The sequence below is a fragment of the Haemorhous mexicanus genome, chromosome 9, assembly GCF_027477595.1.
Source record: "Haemorhous mexicanus isolate bHaeMex1 chromosome 9, bHaeMex1.pri, whole genome shotgun sequence".
NCBI classification, from domain to species: domain Eukaryota; kingdom Metazoa; phylum Chordata; class Aves; order Passeriformes; family Fringillidae; genus Haemorhous; species Haemorhous mexicanus.
The window spans coordinates 26,285,106-26,311,308 of record NC_082349.1 but is presented as its reverse complement, the minus strand read 5'-3'; the positions used below and the strand labels follow the sequence as shown (position 1 = coordinate 26,311,308).

The window sequence follows — 26,203 nt, the reverse complement described above, 5'->3', positions numbered from 1 at the left end:
GGGTTCCATCTTCCATGTTCTACTCCCCCAGATTCCTCAGCAGTGAATTTCAAAGGATGATTACTTGCTGCACTAATCAATGCTCCCATTGATATGTTCTGAACCAAAAAAAAAAAAAAAGAAAAAAAAAAAAAAAAAGAAAAAACTTTTACAAAAGCATTTGCCTACTTCCTCTCTAAACCTACAGCAGAAATAAAAAATCATTCTATAGCAAAAAACTGTGGAAGGAACTCAAATTTGGTTAAGCCAAGCAAGTTTCTCTCAGTGCCAGAATAACCCATTCCCCAGATTCAGTAAATAAATGATTTGTGGTAGGTCAGGGCAACCCCAACTTGGAAATTCTTCTGAATTTGTCCTGGATGTGGCCATTGTTTCCAGTTTAACTCTTCCAGGAAAGGATTTGCTGCTTGTGGAGAAGGGCTGTGAGACATAATTTCTGAGCCCACTGTTGACAGTCAGACACCAAGGATGGCTGTGGGTTCAGCCCAAGGTTAAGAGGGGATTCAGACAAGAGCTGTAATTACTTGCACAGATTGTATCCAATATTTAGAAAATTTTTCAGTTGCCCAGCATGAATTAAGAGCTCTAAAAACTGGAAACTGGAATTGGCAATGTTCAAACTGAAAATAGAATGGACCCTCTGTAGTTAAATGCCACAACAGATTGCAGAGGATTTCTGAGAAATCCTCAGAATTCCAGTCAGGATGAGATGTTTTTCTGGGGTACAGTCCCAAAGGTGTGACAGCAAGAGGTATTTGGGGGGGTTCACTAAAAAGGAGGCAGGTTGAGGGGATTAGGGTGGTCTTCTCTGTCCTTAAATACTCACAATGAACATCAGATCAAGGGGGGCAGCAAACTGTCTTTTATAAGAATTGTAGTTTTCTGTTAATATTGTGTTTGAACCTCAGCTCAGATAGAGAGCTTAGAACAAAAGGTTTCCTCAAGGCATAAAATAAATATTTTACAGCATAAAACTTGTGATATTTTCTTGGTGTCAAAGCAAGTCTGTCTGTTAAGGAACTACAGTCAACCAATATTTTCTAACATATTCAAATGAAAAATATGCCCAGAAAGCAGAGAATTTAAACAACAACAAAAAAAAAAAAGGAAGTTTTTTTGTAATTGATTTATTTTTTAGTGGTTTGGTTTGTTTTTCACTTGAAAATTACATTTACAGTGCAGGGTAATTCACTGTTTTTAGTGTCTGCATGAATGTTATCAATATACACAATAAGGATTTTTTCACTTTACAGGCAAAAAATATTTGTGTGTAATTTTTTTCATTTCTCTCTACTCACATACAGTAGTTCCATAAAAGCTGCAAATAGAAGTTATAGGTGTTCTAGTTTCCTAACAGCAAAGGAAAGTTGTGAGAGGAAACTTCAAAACCTGACAACTAAGATGGAAAATCCCCAATCAGAAAGCAATTCTCAAATACCAATTTAGCACACTGGTGATGTGTAGAGTCTTTAGGAACTATGGGGTCTCATTTAACCTCACGCCCTTGACTGGTAAATCACATTAAATTTCAGTTATGTTACAGAAATCTCTCCCTACCATCATTCTTCATGTTTGTTTTTGATTAAAAAATGGCATCTGCCAGAATGTGTCTGAGAGGAAAGGCAGTTTGGATCTGGGAGAGAAAGAGGAGGATGCTGGAAAGGGCTAAACACAAAAATTTATTTATCTGGGTTCTGCTGCGAACTGTGGACTTAAAAGAATTAAAAAATCCCAATGTTTAGTATCTGTTACACAGCCCTGGTCATCCAGCTTCTGGCAGCCCTTGGTTTCTGGGATCCCTCAAATATTATTTTTTTTGTTTTGCTGCATCTTTGATTCCTGCTTCTGTGTTAATTTTGGACATGAGTGTTTCTCTCTGTTTACCTGGGACCTTCAGCAGGACCTTGCAAGGTCGATAAGCTCCCTGCTTTTCCATCACCTTGTCCAAGAGGAATCCTAATTGGTGTGGCTGTGCAAAAAACTCAACAAAGTGGTGGCTGAGTCCTCATGTGCCTTGCACTTAATTCTGAGTCTGTAACCAAAACTGCTATTCCTGTATCTGGGAGAAGTCAAGTTACTGCCAAGGCAGTCTAGATTTGAGGACAATGAGTCCTTCTCACTAATAGCTCTATCTGGTGTCTTAATTGGCAAGTAAATTAATAAAAGATGTGTTTATTGCTGTGCAACGCGCTCGTTTGTTTTCCCTGCTGTCACTGATTTACTTTGGAGAGGGGAAGGAGGCAAGTCTTTGAGCTCACTTGTATCCCTCTTCCAATTGAAACATTATCCCTTTTTAGGAATCACTCTTTCTGTCTTTGTATTTTCTCAAAATGGAGGCCAGAAGTATAGAAAAGTGGAATTATCACAGTAAGGTCAAATGTGGTGTGACAGTGTTTCTTTAGGTTATCCAGTTTATCTAGTTCTGTACCTAAGTGACTTAACATCAAAAGGCAAAGAAGATGGGCTCTTTCTTGTTGTGATTTTAAAATTTACCTTGTTCTGACAAAAATACCTATTGGATCTGGTCCACATTTGGGTAAATCATTGCTTTAATTGCAGTTTCTAACAAACTGTGTTGTTTTAGAGCTCTATTCACATTAGGGGCCACACAAAACCAACGGGAGCAGCAGCAACTTAAGTGGCTTCGTTTTTATTTATTTCTTTCTTGTTATGATTTTAAAATTTACCTTGTTCTGACAAAAATGTCTGCTGCATCTGGTCCATAATTGGGTAAATCATTGCTTTAATTTCAGTTTCCACCAAACTGGGCTGTTTTAGAGCTCTATTCACATCAGGGGCCACACAAAACCAACGGGAGCTGCAGCAACTTTAGTGGCTTAGTTTTTATTTATTCCTTCCCCAACAATTATTTTATTATGGAGTACTTTTCCCACCTCTAATAAATAACCCTTGTTGCTTGTCCTGTCCATGAAACATGACAGAGTATCCCTGTCAAGGCCCGTTGTAATTCCCAGCGAGTCGCCCCCAGCTACCCAGCAGAGCAGAGTCGTTTGCAAATGAAGGACATTTGTCTGAATGACACATTTCTGAATGAGAACTGCTTTGTTTTCACAGAGAGTTTGGCCGCTGGAAAGTAAGCAATCTTGCTGTGGAAAGAAGAAATTTCCTTGGCTCCCCACTGCCACTGGCCCCCGAGTTCTTCCGCAACATAAGGCTGCTGGGACGGCGCCCGACACTCCAGCAGATCACAGAAAACCTCATCAAGAAATATGGGACACATTTCCTGCTCTCAGCTACCCTGGGAGGTAGGGTGAATTCATGGGAACGTTGGGGGTGAGCTTGGTGGGGGTAGAGTTCTGGTCACATCTGTTCCTCCTCCGAGCCGCCAGGATGGGCAACACTCGCGGTGGAAGCAGGTTTTGCCCACTCTTGGGACTCCTTCTCTTTATTGGTGCTGGGTATAGAATTCTGTGCAGAAGAAGAGAAGAAATCCAGTTGCAAAAATGGGGGTGCTTTACCTGAGCTCCTGCTGTGCTGCCCCATGTCTCTTGGGGGTCTTTCTCTGCACTGAGGTCATTAAAGAGAGTGACTTTTTTTCTGTAAATGGTCCCTGTAATTAACATAATAACACCTTACAGAAATATCAGGGTCCATTGCAATGCAGTCAGAAAACCAGTAACAAGTATTTCCAAAAATCTTTTAATTTTTGAGACTTTTAAACTACTTTGTTGGAAAATCCCTATATTGTCACTCTGTCCTTTTTAGAATTAGTTTGCACTTAACCAGTGGGACTGCATTTTCAAAATGGGATGATGAGGTTTTGCTATGGCATTCCCATTAACTCAATGGAATCTGCATTTTTCAGTCCCCCCAGACTAATCTGGAAAGGGTAGCCCCATGGATAATCGGGATCCAGTCACCAGATGGATTGAAGAAATCCAGTGAAGAGGCCTAATGTTCAAAGGAGAGCATAAATTGTTCCAAATGAAAGATAATTAGTACCTGTGATTACCCATCCAGGCATTACACAATGAACTGACATTTTAGAAATGCAGCTCTATCCCATCATGGGTGATAATATTAAAGATAATTCTGGTGATTGAGTGTCCTTCCAGCAGGACAGGCTTGTCGAAATCCTTTATTCACCTGAGGAATGGTTCTTTTAAATACCTTTCATAACTGAATCCTAGCCATTTGCAAAGGAAATGAGAGCCCTCCTAGTATCTCTTGGCTGATAGCTGAGATCTGTAACAACCCAAATGGCTCACAGTGGCTTCCTTTTGAAGCAGACCACCCTAGAAACAAGAGGAATTTCTGTCTTGCTCTAGTTATTTTAAAAAATTAAGAGCTAATTTCTATCATTATTTTGGGAACTAGTACCTCTGCGGAGTTACCACTAGAATTTGAAGAACAATTTATGTGTGTTGACCAGCAATTTGTGACAAAAATCCCTGAATTTCTCTTAATTACTTTGAACATTTTTCCATGCAAACATGCTTATAAATGACTGATTTCTTGAGTATGGAGCACATGGCACATTTGAATAGGAAAACTAAATGCTGAAGAGAAAGAAAATGTTTCTTAAAATATAAAGCATAAGAACTAAAGCTTTGGCTGCAGCATGCATCCCACTTCGAGGATCATCCAGTGGTAAAAATAATTTTTCAGTACTGCTACCTATCTGTTAATTATTAACTAATGTAAATAGCAGTAGCTCCTCAGCCATGTGATGAAATTCATTGTCAAAGTGAAACTGGATCTAGCAGCCCTAGGAAAACAGTCTGACATGACCACAGCTGATCCTTACATTCAAAGCAGCAGCATCACACTGATCACCACAGAGCCACGGAGCTGACAACCTTCAGGAGGTCTGGACCTGAGAAAAACGCAAACTTCATGGCATTTCCTTGGAGGACATTTGAAAATTCTAGCTTAGACCTTCAGTACTCTCCCCAAAGCCTCAGGATTTGCTGCAGGGGAGCTGAGGCAGGGTACCATTTTCTCACCTCAGAAAGGCTCTAAAAGGCAGTAGCTGCCCCAGCCTTGCCCAAATTTTCACTCAGAGGGAGACAGTGTTGACTTTTGGGCTCTGTCACTGCTTAATGAAGTAAAAGGGAGTTTTCATATTAACTTGGGGTTTGATTTAGGTCCCTAGTCTCAATTTTTAGGCATGATTTGAGGCACACCTGCTGCCTTCCATTATCACTGGATGGGTGCTGAATACTTTGAAAAATTGGTTCAATTACAATAATTACAGAGAATTAGTAATTTCTAAGAAAGCTTTCATGAGGTAGCTAATAAACCCATACTTTCCTGGATGTGTTAGTTCTCATTTTCAGGCTGGATTGAATGGGGATGCCCACAGATGCTTGTCCATATTTGATTAACACATAATTAGATTTTTTTTATTATTTTAATAACGTATCAGTACTTTCCCTTTAATTACAAGTTGTTTTATTGTGAAAGCTTGTCACTTATGTAGCTTGTTAAAAGCAGAAGACCAAACGGAGCATGCACAGCACTTTTATCTAATGAATCCCCAATCATCTGTATTCATGGACAGAAAGGAAAACTTGGCAAGTGAACCATGCTGTGATAAGATTTGTGTGCCTCTGTGACCGTTTGGTTTCCATACAGATCCCTTTTTGAGCATAAAGGGAACCCTTGCACATGGTTGTTTGTGAAACATTCCCTAGCCTTTATTCACAAACACAGGAATACACTCCTCAAGGGCACCCAGAAATGAGAACCGAGGGACAAAAGTTCTATATTTCTTGCTGCCATAAGATAATGTGGAAAGTGACATTTCTCACTGCTTTTATTTCTCATGGAAATTTTATCTCCTTGTGCCACAAGCCCAAAGTCCATAATGAGCTGCAGGATCGAAGGACCCTGTGTGACCCAGCAGACTGAGCACTCGCTGTGACTTTCCCTCCTTCTTGCATTTATACTTTTTTGTTTTGCTTTTATACTTTCCTCTTCTGCCCGTCCACAACATCATGCAATGACGGTGCAGTTTGCTGGAGCTACACTTTAAAGCATTGCAAAAATCCAGATGTGAGCTTCGGAGCTGGAGGATGTTGGGAATCTGTGGGATGGATGTAGGAGGACAAAACCGAATCCCTCCCGCTTTAAAGACATTCCCTTTAATGCTGTTCCTGCAGAAAAGGCCATTTAGCAAAGCAATAGAGTTGGTGATGAGGATAATTAGCACAGCACAATGCGTGGCTCTCGTTCCAGGCGTTTGGGTGAAGTGAGGCTGATTTGGGCGCTTTGCAAGATGAAGACAGCAGGTTTTGCAAGAATTAGCTCCTTGCACCTGCAAACTGCTCCGAATAAACCAGTTTTCAGGACAATGCCAAAGCCTCTTGTGAAACCAGAACCTCGTTAGGCAACTGCCTAAGTGGTCACCTGAAACTTTCCAGGTCGATTTATTTTTACTGCTACTGTCAGTCATCTTTGCTCAAGGTGTTCATTACCAGACCATCAATCCATTCAGCGCTCCGGGTCAGGAAATAGCCCTTGATGTTGTTGAAGGCTTGGTGAATGGGAAGGAAAAGAGGTAGTTTCGTCTTTAAAGCAGACAGTCTGAACAGGTGTGGGTAGATCAGCTCGGCCCCAACCTCTCTCCGCGGATTACAGCCCTGCGAAAGTGATGGTTACACCTTTACTTTCCCAGCTTTTCTGCCCCTCATTGACATTCCCCCGGAGCTGCGAATTACTCTGCCTGCAGAGACGGGGGAAATTGTCAGGTGGTGCAAAACAGCGAATCTCAATAGGTTCTGAAGGATTTATTAGCGCTTGCACTAACTGCTCATACCACCTTTGCTTTCCATAGCACTCTCTCAAGGTAAGACACAAACTATTGGCAAAGAAGGGAAGGAGGGCACAGTCTCAAATGACTGATGTGAGAAAGAAACTTGAAAATTTCGCATCGGATTTGCAAACGCCACTCCCCCCCCCTCCCCCCCAATCTGGGTATGTTAATCCCTCAGAATTTAAGGTTATGGAACCTAAGGGGACAAAAAAAAAAAAAAAGCACAAAACACATTAACTTTCTTTCCTCTCCCGTTTACTTAATGAAGAAAAAATTTAAATCCTTAAACAGATGGTCTGTATAGAATTACCGTGCACTGTTATTCACTTGAACCATGGAAATGATACCATATCTGGCCTGACATTAATTTATATAGTTTTTGAGCCTGTGCATTTCCATCAGCATCTGCTTTAGTTTGGGAAAATGACCTGATAAAACCCTAATGGTGCCTTTGGTGATCCAGACAGGAACAGATTTTCCACTAGCTGGTAGTAACTGGTGTATTTATTTAGGTGAAGTTATTTAGGTAGTAGCTGAGGTATTTTATTTAATCAGAAACCTTTGAGGAGTTCATGGACCAAAGACCTTCACTCCTGAGTGAGAAGAGAGGGCTCTCAGTAGGCATCTGTGGGTTATGCTCAGCTGTGGCTACCTTGGAGTGCTGTCCTTTTAATCCTATTTCCTCTCTCTCTGACATGAAGTGATGGGAACTGCTTGGATCACTGCCTTTTCCTACCACTTCCCAGTCTACAATGAAAATATGGAACATCAAGGCCTACAACCCCTTATTTTTCCAAAGATGTGGGTACAGGCAAACAGCCTCTCAACAACTGAGGAAGAAAATAGCACTAACTATTTAAATCCTGTGAATATGTGTGGTTGTATACTAAAAAAATAGATTTACTCCTGGTTATATTTAGTTACAGTTGTTACAGCATTATTCCAATTCCACCATGTTGATGGGGATTTGCATTATTAGTTTAAATAATTAATAATTTAAATAATTTCAATAATTCCTGAATATGCTTTTAAGACAAAGGCAAAATTAATTTCTAATTTCTGAATGCCATCTGTATTTAGGAGCCTTACATCTAAATGGTCACAGACAGGCTGTATATCTGGGTAAATTTCTATATACTTTATTTTATTTTATTTTAACAGTATGTGTTGTTGGGACCTAGTTGAATTTATAAATATACATCATGGACAATATGTTCCTGTAAACCTGGCAAGAATTAAAAATAGAAGTTAAATTATAAGCTTGCATATTCCAGGGCTGGTGGGGACAGGAGTGGACACTGTGGCAAGGTCAGTGAAGAGCATGAACATCAGTCCCCTGCCCCTGCAGGGACATTCTGTCAGGGACAGCCCCCACATGGCAATAAAACATCCCTGTAGTGACTGAGAGCTCCTTGAACCACCCAGTTGGGCTATGTGGAATTGTTTTGTGAGCATAATTCTGTGTTTCCGTGCTATTTCCTTTAAACCTGAGAAAGTGAAGTTTAGTGTCTCTTGAATTATGAGGAGGAGAGCAAATGCTTCTTTCAGAGCTTGTGAAAAGCACAGCTGGGAGGATTTGATGCTGAATAATCATGTTTTATAAATGTTCACTGTCATTACTCCTTTTCAATTCTTAAAATTCATCACCTTGTTTTCTAAATCACACTTGTTTTTAGCTGATGCTTGGATGTCTTAGCCTGTTTTATGGTGGCAGACAGTAACCAGTGAAAAACAAGATTCCTCCATGTTTTCAATGTGACAAAACAGTCTCTTTTGGCATGGGTTTAATTTTCTCCAAATAAACTTAAAACTCAAATTGCCTTCCCCAAATCTGAGTTGGCAGTGTTACTTCCCAAAGCCTGGAGCTCTGGGTGCTGAAGGGAGCCCTTTCAGAGTTCTGCAGGGACAGGGGTGCCTAAGCACCAATGCAGAGAGGAGTCCAGGTTTTCTAGAAGAGCTCAATCAGCTCTGACAGATGAAAAACTCTGTGAAAAGTCTTTTGGGCAGCAAATATTTTTGAGCTGGCCCTGATGGCACCTGCTGGTAGCACAGTGCCTGGGAATGCCAGGGATGAGCAAGGATGTGTGATACAGACACCTCTTGTGTGAGATGCCACGAAAGCATTCAAAGTCCTTTCAGTCTGGTTACAGAGAATGAAAACCCAGACATATCTGTCAGGGTGTGGGGATGATGCCTTGAGTGGGCTGACCTAGAACAGAAGCTGGGCAGAGTTAAAGAGTAAAGCAGGGATTTATTAAAAGGCCTCAATGGATCCACCTTGGGCAGCGCAAGAGCCCAGCCAGGGCTGCACCCAAGATGAACCAAAATGGTCCCAAAATGCTCAACTGCTCATGGGTTCTCTCACTTTTATCAGTTCTGCTCCATTTGCATCTTGGAGTTCATTGCCCAATTCCAGCTTTAGCCCAGGCAGTCCCACCCTGCTTGTTTTTCTCTCTTCAGCCCACTTTGTTTGTGCTCTTGGGCTGAGATTTTGGATCATTTGTCCGTGGTCCCCAGCTGGAGCAGGAAATGTTTTGTCTCCCTGCTCTGTGAAGCTACTATCCCTTGATATGAAGCTCAGAACAACACACTAAAGCAGCACAGAACCTGAAAAAAACAAAAGCTAAAGCCTGAGGCATCAGGGACAGAGCCTGCAGGGCTGGGGGTGTCAGGGGTCCTGCCAGCCAGAACACAGCCAGCAGCCACTGCCATGGAAAGTGTGGAGTCAGGCAGAATGAGGCAAATAGGATGATGTGATAACTCTGACGTGGTCCAAACATTCCTTTCCTGAGAGGTTCTAATCAAAGAAAAACATCACAACACGCAGCCCTTTCCAAGGTTTGTTTGTTTATTTGATTGTTTTTGAAATGGGAGTTTTTACAGTTTTGCTGTCTGCTCCTGGAGAGCAGGGAACTGGAAAATGCCTGAGATTTTTTTAGTGAACAAAACTCAACAAGCTCTGCTTAAATAATAATATAATTTGTGATAATGAAACACAAAGAACCTAAAAAAAATTTTTTTTTAATCTTTCCCAGAGATTTTCTGCAGCTTTAAGTCCTTGTTTTCTTTGCCCTTACAATTCATTATATTTTCAGTGGAGAGGTGGTTGACCTTGCAAAAGCCACTTTAACCTAAATAAACTACCTCAGACCTCTGGAAAAGGGGAAAGCATGGAGAGAAAGCTCCTAGAAAAATTTTGCACCTAATCTATGCAGCCTGAACTGGTTGCTGGCACAATATTCACCCTCTGAGTTATGCTGTTGTCTTCTCTGATACCACAGAACCATGGCATGGTCTGGACTGGAAGGCATCCTTGGACTGGGTTGCTCCAAACCCCATCCAGCCTGGCCTTGGGCACTTCCAGGGATCCAGGGGCAGCCACAGCTTCTCTGGGCACCCTGTGCCAGGGCCTCACCACCCTCACAGGGAACAATTCCTTCCTAAAATCTGTTCTAAACCATTTCCTTGTCGCTTCAGAAACAGCTGCACAAAGCCCAGGATCCCTGGCTCAAACCTCAGCCCACTCCATTGCTTCTGATCCCAGAAACATCTTTTGTTGTGGCTGGAGTCACATGGCAGGTTGTGACAAGTCAGGTTTTATTGCATGGGCATACTGAATGCCAGCACAGCTGGAACCCAGAACAGGTTCTGATGGCAGATGTCTCTCAGGGGACAGGTCATTAGAGTCTGCTGTGCTTTCCCAGTTCCCTCCTCACTGCAGTTGTGAACCTTTGTCCACATATTACAGCAGAAAGATGAAATAATTGGGTGGGGAAATCCTGGTACTTAAGGAGGCTGTGCTAATTCCTGGTTCTTTGGAGCTTCAGGCAATTAATCCCTGCATTTATGACTTCATGCACAAAATAATGATCCATTAGGAAACTGTAGGAGGAGAAGCATAAATGTAGTGGTGGAAACTGAGGTTAGCTCCAGCTGGAACAGGCACCTGTCCCTCCCAGGACAAAAGGAATATTCTGGACAAGCCCTGCAAGTCCAATTACATAAAAAGCTGCCGTATAATGCAAGTTTTACCTGTGTAAGGTCTGAAGGGCTTGTCTGTCCTCTGAATTTCTGAGAGATTGGGAAACACACAGTGTATATTGGGGAGCAAGGAGTGTGCTCGTGTTAACCAAAGACAAATTTTGTGAGTCAGACTTTGCCAGCAGAGGTGATCTCCTGCACAGAGGCACACGTTCCTCACTTAGCATTGCTCACCACCAAGATTAGCTCCCTTTGAAGATGATGTCATGTTTTCATCCTAGATTTTTATCCTACAGCTATTACTTTTTGGCACATAATCCCATCTGAAGTAGGCATCCTTTGCATGGGCTCGGTGCCACTGCAGCAGATGGGTGAGCAGTGAAAGTAGCACAAGTGGCAAGGCAGACCTTAGCAGGGTAACTTCCTTTCCAGGAACTAGGAAAAGGCACACAGTGGAGTTGTTCAGCACCTAAAATCCAGGTAGACTGACATTATTAATCAATTGTTGAGCTAAATGCTGAAAGATGCAAGTTACCAAACACATGCTCAGAGAGTGAGGAAATTTACTTCTGTCCAATTTATTTTGGACATAAATTGCACAGAAGAAAATAGTGGGTCCAGAAATTGCTTTTCTAATTTGTTTTGTGATGTAAAGGGTTTTGCCTAAACACTCTACTAAATGAATGAATTCTTGCTTAGCCTGAAACACAGGAGAATATATCCATGAACTACATGATAAACATGGAAAGTTTGACAGTATTGGTAGGTGTGTTCTGAAAATGCTCTTAAGAACTCACTCAGTTAAGCAAGTCAGATTTTGGGTTTCAATAATCTTACAGAAATTAAAATTTTTGAATTCAACAGTATTTATCCATGTCTCTACAAAGAGATAGGAAGTGAGAAATCCACAACACAAGGTGCCGGAGCTTCTATTTTCTTTTGGAAAAACACCAATTTTCTGAAACCCCCACATTTTTCAGTTGCAGAAACTTGTTTCAAGGCAACTGTTCTATCAGATTTCAGGCACTGCTGAATTGATTAGAAAGCACATGGTTGCTCACAACAAGGTGTAACAAGGTGCCTTTCTTCTAAAATCAGCTATGAGAGAAGGAAACAAACAAACACCTCAAGTATTACACTGGTTTCATTTTCTTTTATGCCAACACAGAACACTACAGAAAGACTGTATTAAGTGACCTTGGGAATAAACATATTTTGTATGTTCTTCCAGTTGAATGTTTACAAAATCTCTGTACTGATGCCTGCTGGGGCTTCTCTCTCCCTGCCCAGGAGAGGAGTCGCTCACAATTTTTGTGGACAAACGGAAGCTGAGCAAGAGGTCAGAAGGGAGCGACCCCAGTGCCAACAGCTCTGTGGTGACCCTGGAGACCCTGCACCAGCTGGCAGCCTCCTACTTCATCGACAGGGACAGCACCCTGCGCCGGCTGCACCACATCCAGATCGCCTCCACTGCCATCAAGGTAGGGACAGCGGCACCGTCACGTCTTCTGAAAATCCTCTCTGCCCAGGGTTTTCTCCTGGGAAGCTGAGAGGCCTCAGAAAAGAAGGAAAACAAGAATTATCTGGTTGCTTTGGAGTGTGGTCTGGAGATCGCTTACCATCAGGTGCATCTTTGATTGGTTCCGTGTGAATTGTTTTAAATTAATGACCAATCTCAGCCAGCTGTGTCAGACTGAGGAGTCAGTCAGGCGCTTTCATAATCATTCTTGTTTATCCTTCTGGTGTATCCTTTCCTTTCTTTAGTATAGTTTTAGTATAGCATTCTTTTAATGTAATATATATCATAGCATTCTTTTAATATAATAGATATCATAAAATAATATGTAGGCTGTTCTCAGCCTTCTGAGAACATGGAGTCAAATTCTCATCTCTCACCTCGTCCTGGGGACCCTCACAAACACCACCACAGGACAGCTCCAGGGCGCACCTCCAGGGGAGATCCCAGCTTCACCAGCTCCTCAGGAAGTGTGGTTTGATTGGTAATTGTTAGCAGAATAATCAGTTTTATTCTCTTTTTTTATCCCGAATCAAAGAGTTTGATTTATAAGGGAGGTGCTGACCTGGCAGAGAGTCTAAAGATGTGCTAGAGATATTAGTGATGAATAATTGGTACAGAAGTGTTTATAGAAGTGTTTGGTCATTGGGACAACCTCATGAACATGTGTGATCAGTACCTCCATTTACAGGCCAATTTATACTTCTCATGCATATTTTATTTATTTATTTATTTATTTATTTATTTATTTATTTTAGATATTGTACTCCCGTGCTTGAATTCCTTTTCTTTTAAAATTACCTTTGGAACAGCTTGGAGCTCTTGGCTCTGCAGTTTGATGGAGATGTGTCATTTTCTGTTAGGGAGTAGTTCTAGCACAGTTTGTCAGTCAAAGCACCCTCTGTGCTGACTGCTGCTGCTCACTCCTAGCTCTGGAGGATATTTGGCCAAGATCAGTGTCCCGGGTAGGACACAGAGCAACAATGCTCTCCTGAGGAGATCTCTAGTCTTACGTTACTCATTTGAAATATCGTCTCCCAGTTTATTTCCAGCTTTGAAGGGGAAACAAAATTGTAACTTGCAGTTGAATGTGCAGTAATTGTGAAGCTCTTAATGCAAGATGTGATTTAGGATTCTTTCTGCTCATTGGATCCTTCCACTGGTAACCAAGATCTTCCTTAAAGGCACCTGAAACCAGATACAATTCCCAACTGCCTTAGCTGTCACTCAAGCAAATATAAATTTACTTCCTTGGAAGTGGCTACTGGGAGAAGGACACAACCAGAATTTGTAGCTCCAGGGCACATGTTCTGTTTGGCTGCTTGTCCCTGGAGGATATTCCCAAGGTCCCATCCATCCTGGAGTGGTGCCATGGCAGCTAGCTCAGCCCAGCTCAGGGCTGGCCATCTGCTGGTGCCAGAGATGAGCTGAGAATGCAGCAGAACAAACCCAGGTTTTGTTGAGGCTGTCCATCTCATCACCCGGTCTTGGAGGTTGTGGCAAAGTGGGATTGGAGTCTTCTCCCAAGCAGCTACTGATGGACAAGGGGAAACGGCCTCAGGTTGTTCCAGGGTAGGTTCAGGATGGATTTTAGGAACAATTGCTGCCCTTAAAGCGTGGTGAGGCATTGGAAGAGGCTCTCCAGGGCAGTGGTGGAGTCCCCATCCTTGGAGATGTTCAAGAAGTGAGTGGATGAGATGTGGATTGATTGACAGAGTGATTTGAAGGTTGACGTTCTTGGAGGACTTTTCAAGCTTAATGGTTGAATTGTCTGATCCTTGCTGCAGACCATGGTACCACCCATCCCTCAGATGTGACCTACTTTCACAACCTGACTTCATTATGTAGATGGACAGCAACCCTTGAAACTAGGCCCCTCCACATGCAAAAATTCCTTCCATGTGAAGATAATTGGTGACTGCAACCAGTGGCAGAACACAGAAATGCAGAGACAAAACACTGCCTGAAAGAAATCTGCCCTTTCTGGCCACTGAAATATTTTTAAGAAAATTTGTGCCCCAATGCAAAATTCAACCCTGCCAGCCTACAATTTACAGAGTGACCTTCTGCATGTCCCAAGATTTCTACAACCACTACAAATGAAAGCTTCCTCTCCAGCCTCCTGCTGAAGTGGATGCAAACCAAGTGTTAGTCCACCAGCAAATCTGATTTGGTTAATTGGCAGCAGGAGCCTCCAGGAAATGGTTCTCACATCAGATGCACCAGTGCTGATAAATGAAAGCCTGGCTTCTCTCACCACTTTCATTGAGAGGCTGGGAACATTTGCAAGACAAATTTCTGCTGTCAGAACTCTTAATTGAACAAAAAACCTGTTTCTGTTGAAATGCAGGAGTACAAAAACAGCCAAGGAAGGCTTTTTTTTTTTTTTTTTTTTTTTTTTTTTTTTTTTTGTTCTATATGCACAGGTTTTTTGAAAGACTGCTGTTTTTAAATTGGAAAACCATCAAGTAAAGTTTTAGATCCAGGGTGTAAGTAGCACATTTGAAGGTTATTCATTAATCTTCAATCAGATATATACTGACACCTGAGTTAGAGTACTTTCCGTACAGCTGCTGGACCAGATCTCTGTCCCAGCTTGAGGGTTGGCTTGGGAGAAGTGGCACCCTGAAGGACTTGGGTACCAGGGTGACACTCAGAGCCCCCCCTCCTGTGCTGCTGCAGGGAGGAGTGACCCCAGTGCTTGTTACACCAGATTCCTGAGCAGCTTTCCAAGTCCCAGTGTCACCAAAACTGTGGGAAATACAAAAGCCCTGAAACATCACTTTCAGTGTTAGAGAGTTAAGGCATTACTTTGTTCTGGAGAATTAAAGCATTACTTTATTCTGGACAGGATGCTGTCTTGGAACAAAACTAAATTCATCCACGTGTTGCAGAGTAAATAATTCCATCACACATGGCTCTTTACCAGACTTTTCACAGACTTATATAGACAAAAACCAGAGAAATTCATTGGTTTGATGTTCATTGGTCCCAAATTACACAATTCTCAATATTTGGGTTTCTGTGGGTATTGATTCCTTCACCTTCAATGCTTACTAGATCCTCATGTGCTGCTCCCAGGCTGCAGATGTTAAATCATCAGGACTTACCCAGGCAACAGAGTCTTTTAAAAAGAAACTTTAATTCCTTTCCCTTGGGAAAAGACAAACAAACCCCCCGGACCAATGTTAGGTAAAAATGTTAAAACTGTATCATTTCCAACACCAGCATCTCCCCTCTCTGGTGTGCTCACCACAGCTCTGCTCAAAGCCTTCCTCTTTTGGATGGATTTGCCAAAGGAGCCCAAGGAAAGGTCTCACAGCTTGGCATAACTCCCTTTTGACCAGCATCAAAGAAATCCAAGATAAAGGTATTGCAATGGGTTGGTTGAGAAATCCCTAAAGTCCTGAAGTAATATTAGAAGTTTTCCCAGCAGTCATTTTTGATTGCTGATTAGCAACAACAACAACAACAACAGAATCATGCTCAGGACCTAGTTAGTGTGTGATACTGTCATTTTTTATTCATTTTGGGTGGCTTTTTCATATGCAGTACTCTAGGCTCTACCATACTAACAAGAGTTTCTATTTTAGGAAGAGAGAGCTGAGAGTACCAAAAATGTTTCATATAACTCATGCTCTTACTAGGAAGAACATAACTACCCTCTTGGGAATGCATGTCTGAATAAACCAACCAAACAAAATTATGATATGGAACAGAAAAGACTTAAAACACAAATCAGAAGCCCTGACATTTGCAGTTAAATCAGAGCACTCTGGTGCACAAATAAAATCTGCCACTAAAGTTCCTGGAGTTTGGGGCTTCTAAATGAAGGGGAATAATTTGCTTTGCTATTTGACTTATTGTTTGTCACATTTCCTGTGATGATGGGCAATCTGAAACTGCAGCAGGAGTTAGGAAAAAATAGCACAACTCCTTGCACACCTACACGTTTTCTGATTGTAACCCTCAGAGGCTGCTCTCTTGATGTCTGGGACACCTCTAAAATATTATTTGAGAAGAGAGATTACAAACACAGTTTCCTTCCTCCAAAACCACACAACCCCCCACAAACAAAGCCAATGCGTGTTCCTTCTTTTTTCCCCCAGATTGGTATAAGCATCCCTTTTCAGGTTAGACCACATCACTCTCACACCTCTTTTTCTTTCTATTTCTAGGAAAAAAAATTGCATATTTTCTCCTAAAAAAAGAGATATTTTTTATCCACGCGTGACGTATCTTCTAAACAAATGATTACATTAATTCTGTGTCCTTTCTTGCAATTTTTTTGTTTCTTCTGCTGCCCATGAATCCTTAAAAGTAGGTTGAGGCTGCTGCTGATGGAGGCTTTGCATTAATCATGCAGACAATCCATTGCATATTCCACATTAAAAGAGGTAACATCGTCCCGTGGCAACATTTTCTGACTGGAAATCAAAATGTCCATGGGAAGAGCCCATAGCTTGTATCAATATTTAACAGATTCCAAAGTCCCCGACACATACATTCTTTCAATGTGATTTTAGCACATGCATTTCAGTGCAAGTGCTCAGGCTCATGTGCTAAATCAACAGTTTGGAGCCTCCAGGGCCTCTCTGGAAGCTCACCAGGTGCCTGAGGGCTGTGTCTCATTTGCATAACATTTACATGATCATACAGCCTGTTGTGTTTGAAATATGACACGTCCAACATCCCTTCCTTGGCATGCTCATTTTGGAGGCATTTTCCTACCAAAACCTCTCTTCAACTGCACTATGGCTGTTGGTTCTCCTTATTAACAACCTATTAGGGTGATGGGGCTCTTGTCTGATAAAGCCCTGCCCAGCTGTGGGAGCAGAATGCAAATAAAGGCAGCAGAATGCAGATCAAGTGCTGTTTAACAGATGATAAAGGCAGCATTTTTCCCCATGTCCTGTCACTGCCTGCTGGCAGAATGACCCTGCTGAGCTGGCCTGGGCGGTGTGGCCATGTTCCTACCAGCACATTAGAGATTTTTGTGGTGGTGGGTGGGTGGCAGAGGGCTGTGCCACCAGCATCTGGGTTTCTGCACATCTGGATTTCACCCTGCTTCCTGGACCCCAGCTCTCAGATGGCCCCAATTCCAGTTTGCTACAATTCCAGCACTGTCCCTAACAAACTTCTGCAACGAGTCCAAACAGTTGTGCAGAACCTAAACATAAAAACATAAAAACCACCTTGGCTGCACGGAAAGTTAAATATTATTGAATAGTCTCACTGCATTCTGCAAAATTATAAACACAGTTATGTTAGAGCATTGTCATTAATGGAGTGAGGCTGTTCCATGGGTGTCTCTTGGAGGATATTGTCCTCCATCCCAGAATACACCTCCTTCTGTGGGAGCTGGGCCAGGTGAGTACAGCAGAGATGTTATTGCAGAGTCCAAACAGTTCTGGGACAGCCACAGTGCAACAAAGGAACAGGAGGCAACAGAAGAACAGATGCATAAATTGAATTTTCCACCAGCTATTTACAGCTATTTACAGCCCATTTATTCCATCTGAGTGAGAAAGAATAAACATCCTTGAGAACGTGCCCTGTAATTCCAATTAAATTTTATTGTGCAATTTGCTTTTTACTTTCCCCAAACTACTTTTTTTTTTTTCTTTGCTATGAGAGATTCAAGCATTTGGTTTTATCTGAGAAGTTTAGATTACAAAGACCAGGGCTCTGTTGTGGTGGTAACTATCTCTGATTATCTATAATTAACCCGTGAATGACTCATGGTGGGCTGTTAGAGAGGAAACTTAAGTGTAATGAAATTAATTTCTCCCCCAAAACTCAGACTGAAATACAGACTTTTTTTTTCTGTTTTCTTTTTTTTTTTTTTTTTTGTCTGAAAAAGCTTGTTTGGTTCAAATTTTTTTCCTTTATACCTCCTATTTGCATCTGTTTTTCTATGAATTCAAGTAATTGCCCTATTCAAAAGGAGAAATGCTGAAATACTATAAAACCTTTAGCTTTTGTCAGATTTCTGGCAAGTTCTAAATCTCAACAGGTTGCATAGTTTTGTATAAACAGCCAGTTTTTGGGAAGCTTTTGAAATCCAGATCTCCAACCCTTCTTGGCCCCACTTTATCCATTCAGTTTGTGGGTAGAATTTAAGACTGTACAGCTGTCAAACCTTGTAAAGAACCAAAGACTGGGAAAAAAAATTGCCCAGGAACAGCTCTAAAGTATAAAATCACAGTTGGAAACATTGTTTTGGAAAGTCCTGTATAGCAGGTATTTATTGATTTCATTAAAGAGATGGAATATAAATTTCACCAGGCACTCTTTAGAGACGTGTCTGAGTGCCTTGGTTTGAACAGACAGGTGTCTGCTAAGGAAGGCAGGAGCCTCCCCTGAAATGGGAAATGTAAACCCCCTCCCTATGAATTATCATAATTTTGAAATTAAGAAGCTCTCAGGCAAAGATATGGGAATAAGAATATCAGTTCTTTATTAGGGAAAAAATAAAAATAAAATTAAAAATGCAGTAGTACAAAACAACACTGCCAGAGTCAGAGCAGGAGCTGACCCCCTCTGGCTCAGGGTGGTGGTACAGTCCCATCCCAGGGGGGCTCAGGGTGGTGGCACAGTCCCATCCCAGGGGGGCTCAGGGTGGTGGCACAGTCCCATCCCAGGGGGCTCAGGGTGGTGGCACAGTCCCATCCCAGGGGGGCTCAGGGTGGTGGCACAGTCCCATCCCAGGGGGGCTCAGGGTGGTGGCACAGTCCCATCCCAGGGGGGCTCAGGGTGGTGGCACAGTCCCATCCCAGGGGGGCTCAGGGTGGTGGCACAGTCCCATCCCAGGGGGGCTCAGGGTGGTGGCACAGTCCCATCCCAGGGGGGCTCAGGGTGGTGGCACAGTCCCATCCCAGGGGGGCTCAGGGTGGTGGCACAGTCCCATCTCAGGGGGGCTCAGCCCTCCTGCAGTGCCAGCTGTGGTTCTGCTGGAGCAGGGATCCTGCACAAGGGGAGAGTTTTCCTCTGGAGCTCCAGGGCTGCTGGAGATGGGCCTGCTCTCCCTCTGGGAATGCAGGGCAGGAGAAAGCTGCTCCTCTGGGAATTCAGTGGGCAAAGGCTGCTGTGCTGTTCCCAGGTCAGATTGGATCCAGGTAAGAATGCTTGGCTCCTCCCCTGGGCAGAGCATCTCCCCACGGGATGGTGGAATTTGATCAGCCCTGCAGGGACACTCAGTGGCCATGGACAGAAGGTAATTAATAATTAATGGCCCATGAACAGCAGAGATCTCCTGGAGGGAGGATTGGCTGTGGGAGAGATAAAGAAAACTGCCCAATGGACAGAGGAGAACTGCCCCAGCTCTGACAGATGGGAATTGAACACACACCCTCATTTCCAACCTAAGAGCCTGAGCAGCCTCCAGAAGCAGCTCCACTCTGTCCCCTTTGCAGCAGAGTCTGCAGAGGAGTCTCGAGAACAAGGAGTTACAGCATCTCCAGCTCGCTGGAGATGCAGCATGAGATGTTTCAGAACAATAAAATAGCACATAATAGAGATGCTTGGATAAGCATTTTGGAAAGATTTTGGGTAACTATTCTCCACTTAATAAAAAAACCCCCAAACAACAGAATAGGATAGAATAGATTACATGACAGAACAAAACAAAATGAAGGGCTCTTTGATTAGTTATGAGTTTAGTCAAGAGAGAAGGGTAAAAACAAAAAAAACCAAGGAGATGAAGACTGCCAAACCCTGAGCAGGCTATAAATATACATAAGTAAATGAGAACCCTTAACAGTGCTCACACAACACTTGCCATCACAGTTGTCAAAAAACCTATAAACAATTCACACTACAGTTCCTTAAATGTTCCATACTCTCTCTCTTTTCTTTTTTCCCTCCTTAAAAAAGTGAAACTAAAGTAAATAAACCCAGAAGATGGAGAAGGGTTTTAGCATTGAGAGCTCCACAGTGAGTATATTGAACAGTGCAGTTAGAGCATTCCAGCAGGAATTTGGAGGCATTCAGGTTTGTACAGATTTCAATTTGATCTTTATTCTGGCTGGCTTGTGTATGGGTTGGGAAACTTCAGCTCTCTGCCTTGTCCTCCACCCTCTAATTGGCAGCTACTGCTTGCCAGCAGGTCAGAGAATGTCAAGCAAGGACTATAAAATTCATAGAACATTTCTCTGCCTCTGAGCTCTCAGAAATAGGAGATAGCATGTATCAACAGCTTGTATGAGCACAGAGGTCAGATTAGGAAGAATATCTCAGACCAATAGAGACTCTGCATCAGAACAAATCAGCTTAGAGAATAATAAAAGGCTGTGGAAAGTTTTCAGTTTTCATATTATTTTTCTGAGGGAGTTTTTGGCCATAATACATTTTTGCATGTTTTGTTATAATGGTTTATGATTCAATCTGCAATCATCGCCTTTGATCTATTAATTTCGTGTGAAAAATTACCCCTTGTGTGGGAATCCTTCACACCTAACTGGCACTGAGAGTTATATCATTGCTGTCTTCTGCACTGCACGGAGCTCCAGCAGAATTTGCATGTCTGACAGCAAAACAATAATTTAATCTCTTACAAGATAATGCACCTAACGCCTCTACATGCTGAAGCAGAGCTGGGCTTAAGAAAGGTTTCATTATTCATCCAGGAGGCTTTCTGCACTATGGAGTGATCATTATTTTCAGATCTTTAATGCCTGAAAGGTTGGAAGCTGCTCTACAGGCTTTGTAGCAGAATCCAGTGACCTAAATAAAAAAAATGGTTCTGATTTTTCCTGGCGAGGTTCTGACCTTATGCAAGGAATAAACAGCAGTGAGTCGAGGAAGTTTCTGCTCCTTCATGTTGGTATCACTGAGATCAGGATTTCCACAAGCCAGCCTCAACTACCATCTTCCCAATTAATCAAACTGTCTTCATCATCTCTCCCCAGTAGCCCAATTTAACCCTTTAATTCCCAGGGAATAGCTGATGCATTTCATAGGCTTTGGGTATTCTTCCTTTGAGTTTTATTGAAAGTATATGAAAAGAAATAATAAAAAGGCCCTTTTTTTGTCATGGTTACAACAGTTCATAGTTTTCCAATGTTTATAATAATTTATATTAATTAATAATTATCCTTTATTTATAATTTAATCCTTTATCCTTAATTTATAATTATCCATTTATAATAATCCTCCACCAAATGGAGGATATGGGTGTCTCCCAAATATTATGTAAGTTTTCAAGGAAATTTAATTTTATCTTCTCCAAGTGTATCTGGAGTCTGGCAAATGAATAATCATTCCATGTTTTTTCTTCAGCTTTTCTTGAAATTCTTAATGTGTAAAATTAGGTGATGTGTAAAATTAGGTGATGATAAAAACTTGATGATAATAGAGAAAATGGTTTGAAGAGGACCATTAAAATTTATTTCCTGTCATGTTTTAGTCTACTTAAGAAGAGTTTGTTCTTACTCCAATTCCCTGTTTGAAACAAAACATTCACAAGGATACTGAGCCCATAATAAAATAAATAGCCCGTGTTCCTTCAGGCATAAAAATAAAATGTGTGGGTCTGCTTTTCTTACTCTGGTATTGGTTTACACTGGGGAGGATCTGTCCTTCCTTGATGCAGATATCCCAAACTGACAAGTCTGTAGTGTGTGACCTGAGAGTTGTACCTTGATACCACTGTACAATGGCCCAGAAATAATTGTGCATACATACAAGATGAACATTCTGATAGCAAAAGGGCATTAAGAAAATATACAGGGGCATATATGACTTCAATTCAGATATTTACATGGGCAGGACCTTTAACTGAGAAAACATCTCTTGTCAAAAGGCTTTTTACCAACAGTACTGGGACAGGAGCTGGATATCCAGGAATGTCCCACCTCATATGGTCATCTGCATAGAAACAAAGCAAAACCTGCAGGTGGTGGAGCTGTTTCAATTCTGAGCAGAACTAAGTCCTTTCACTTCCCCAGGGCTCCACAGTCCTGATAATAACTGTTGCTTTCTTTTCAGAGGTTTCCTCTTTTCCCTTCTGAACTCCTCTCCTTCCTTAGGTTCTTGTGCTCATAGGAACTCTGGCTCTCTCTTTTTCTGGTTTTTTGATGGAAGTAATGCACCTGCCCTTATGATACATCATTCTTTGCCATTGGCTCATCTGTGAGAGGACAAGAAAAGGATGAATAAAACCCCTTGGATAAGATCCTATATTCTATATTCTAAATATTTTTTCCTACCCATAGTAGGACACATTCCTGTATGTTTTAATGAACAGGTCTTGGTATTTGATAGGTCTTTCTGTTCCCATGAATCAGGATGATGTGAAGGATTTTCCAGCTGGGCTCAGCAGTCAGCCTGGGTAACATTGCCCTCAGAGCCTAATTCTAAGAGCAGACTTCTGTACATTAAAATATCTCTTCTAGTTTTGTTCATGAAATAACAATATTGAGAGTCACTGGGTTCTCTGACAGAACTTTCCATGTGATTGAAGCAGCCATATGAAATGAAGTTTAAGGATTCAGTATTAAGTTGCTTTTCTTCTCTAACACAAATTTAGCAAAGCTAAATTCCCTTTGGCTTGAGCAACTGATACGGATTTAATGATTAAATTATAGATCAGTTGTAGCTGCCTGGTCTGTTGCAGGTCTGCAAAGATGCAGGAAAACATTCTAAAAACCAAGTTGCATTAAAACAAGAGTTCAGCAAAACTCTAAACTGAGAGCTGGCCACACCAATGAGACAGAAAGGGCAAATGTGTTACAATCATTTACCAGAGGGAATAAATGGGTGGGAAGTAATGAGGATATAACCTAAAAATAAATCCCTGCACACATCTCTGTGAGCCAGACCGACACCCCTGTTATGGACACTAATGTGATTCCTTGTGAGAGATTGGGATGACAACCCCAGGAGGGGTAGTTTGATGGCAAAATAAAATGGACATGAGAAATGTCCTGCTGCAGATGTGACTGCCAGGGAGGGGCAGGCTGTGCTGAGCTGGAGTGCCATGGACAGCACAGATAACTCAGGAGTTTCTGGGCAGCAAATCTAACACCTGCAAACAGCCTAAATTAGTGAATTGTCAGAGAGAATATTGCAGCCAAGTTTTAGAATTGCATGGAAATGTATAATCAAAGGTAAAATTATCTAGATTCTCTCTGTGGAAAATTAAATTCTTAATTAACCTGCCCTTATCATTTTGATTTTTAAGCTTTAAGATTTTAAATGCCTTTCATGTTCTTTTTTAGAGCCAGTGTTAACCCATCACATTTTTTCTTTGGCACAAGTTTGTCTTTTTTTTTTTTTTTAAATTTTATTTTTCTCTTAAAAATTGTAGATACATGATTTTAAAAACTGGCCACATTAATGTTCCCAAATGATCCAAAGATAATTTTTATATCTACCAAGAGGATCTTTTTCCTGACACCTCAAAAAGAAAAGGAACATTTTAACCTTGAATCCTGATTTAGGAAGGGCTATATTTTTTATTCATACTTTCCCAACATAAAAAGAAAAAGAAAAAAAAAGAAAAAAATCCATTCACCTGCAGTATTATTATGACTAATAATATCTGTGAGTCTTATAAATAGGAAAATCATTCTGTCTTCTTGAAACTAATGGGGACACAGTGAAAAATTCCAGTGGCCTCAGCATTGCCTGCTGGAGCTGGCCCATGAAGATACAAATCCTGTACCCAAAACTCTTGGGAAGTCCTTGCATGGGATATTGCAGTTGGATTAAATGTAAGAAGGCATTTAACTTGTACATTATGAGCCCCCAAAATTCTTTGGAGCTTTTTCTCCTCTATCTAGTAATGCAGTTATGTTTGGAAAAGGAGGTAAAACTGGGATATGGGTTTTTCCTAAGTAGGCATCTTTGCTTTTGCTTTCTGCAGATACCTTGAGATTTTTATGAACTTGAAATATTATTTTAATTTGTATCTGCGCTGTTCTCTCTGTTTCTAATTTTATCTTTTAAAGCAAATATATAGATTTCATTTGCTGTTTGTTGCTCAGCTGTCTCTTTAGGCAATAAAAGCTGAGAAAAAAATAATATTGGTGTTAATTTAAGTAAGATATGGGCAAGCAGAAGTAGCTAAATGGAGACTGAGACAAAATCCTCTGTTTTTATTAAATTTTTGCTAACTCTATTATTTCTCTGTAAGAGAACTTCACTGTCATCTCTTCAAGATTAATTAAAAGAGATAACCTGTTCTTTTGGAGATAAAGCCTGTCCTTATTCTCTGTATGAGGCTGATGCACCTTTGATTTCTGAAAGTGCAGGAAATAAAGGCTCTGGCAGGGCTGCCCTGACTGGTTTTCCAGCAGCCTCATTTCCTGCAAACTTCCCTGCTGCAATCCAGAAGGCTGCATGGGAATGTGGCACCTGACAGACAGTGGATTGAAAATGCCCTTGAAAAGGGAAAATCGTGACTCTGGTGCCAGAGCTGTCAGTGCTGCCAGACTTCTTCCAGCATTCTTGTGGATTCTCCTGGAATTTACAGACAATAAATGGCTCCCTGAGATAGTGGGGAATAGTCTTGAGCAGGAAGGGGATTGTTCCCTATCAGGCAGACCCTGAACAGCCTTAAAAAATCACAGAGTTTTCAGCAGTTGCAACAGAGCAGAATTCAAATAGTGTGAGCTCATTTCCAGTTCCTGAAATATTCTGGTTTCTGAACTATTTAATGCTTTATGTAAGAAGAATGCATTTCAATTTCCTTGTTATTTTAAGGTAACAATCTGGTTCACAGTAAATTCCTGGGAGTGTAGAAACAAAGCAGTGCGAATGGAAGGATTAGACTGATCTCTTGGGAAGCTTTAGTGCTGCATTCAGTAAAATTCAAAGTCATCTCCTTGCCCAGAAACTTGAAAGAAGTCCCTATTTCCCTTCTAATGAAGTTAATGGAAATTTTGCAATTATCTCTTTTGCAGAAAGATCAAGTTTACTGTTCCTCTTCCATTTTACAGATGACAGAAAAGTAGGATGGGAGTGTTTCCAGGTCTCCTGAGTTAGGGGGCTCTTCAAATTAAAGTGTCAGCCCTATGCTGCTAGGAAACCTGTTCAAAATATGTCATGCCTTTGAGGTATTGTTTTAGATTCCTGGCAATTAAAAAAATCATATTGAAAACACAAATCCAACCTCTGACATTGTGAATGCTTCTGGTTTGTCTGCACCTCCTTCAGAAATGTTCACCTAGCCCCTAGCTGAGAAGTGTCAGTGCTCGGAACACTCAGAAAATTTGATTTATTTTAATTGCATACTCATTAGCAGGAGTTTTTTAATATGTTCAATGACAGAAATAGGGCAGTGGAGCAGCAACTATTGTGTGCAAAGGGAAGTGCTGGAATAAAGGTGCTTTTGTGAAAAACTGTCAAGCCTGGGGGAAAAGAAAGAAAAGAGTTGGCAGGAGATGCACCTCTAAATAGAAAGTACACTTAGTGCCTATTTATTTGATCAACTCTTTTTTAAGGTGAAATGAGCGTTGACTGCAGGATGGGCAGGGACTGCAGGGGGTGGGAGCATGGGCTGAAGGTGAGGTTGGTAGGAGGGCCACGGACTCAGGACCATTGTGGTTGGAAAAGACCTTGAAGATCACCAGGTACAGCCATCAGCCCAGCACCACCATGGTGTCTCTCAAGAGAATCCCAGTTTCTCCCCATTCCAGACTTTTGCCCCATCTTCTGTCAGCACAGCCTCTCAGAACAGACCTCACTCCCTCATGCAGATAGGAGGAGTTTGCTCTAAATCCTTATTTGAATGTTTGAAGCATTAAAGAGGTTTGTGTGAATGTGAGCACAGCTGCCTGTTTCTGCAGTGACCAGCATTGCCTCATCCTCCTTTGTGCTGCCTCAGTTCTCATCCTCAGAAGCCAAACCCATTTTCAAGGAGTCCTGCTGAAGAGGACAGTCCTTTATGCAAGGCACACACCACCTCTGCATGGGCACTTCGTTAG

General features: G+C 41.6%; 1 protein-coding gene across 1 annotated transcript in view; it reads left to right on the top strand.

Annotated features, from left to right (window-relative positions):
- LOC132330796 (BMP/retinoic acid-inducible neural-specific protein 3) overlaps positions 1-26,203 on the top strand; it is a 187,956-nt gene that overhangs the window by 93,820 nt on the left and 67,933 nt on the right. The window contains exons 2-3 of the mRNA XM_059853502.1: positions 3,076-3,266; positions 12,050-12,240. Of these exons, the coding sequence (XP_059709485.1) occupies positions 3,076-3,266; positions 12,050-12,240 (382 nt within the window). The remainder of the gene's footprint in view (positions 1-3,075; positions 3,267-12,049; positions 12,241-26,203) is intronic.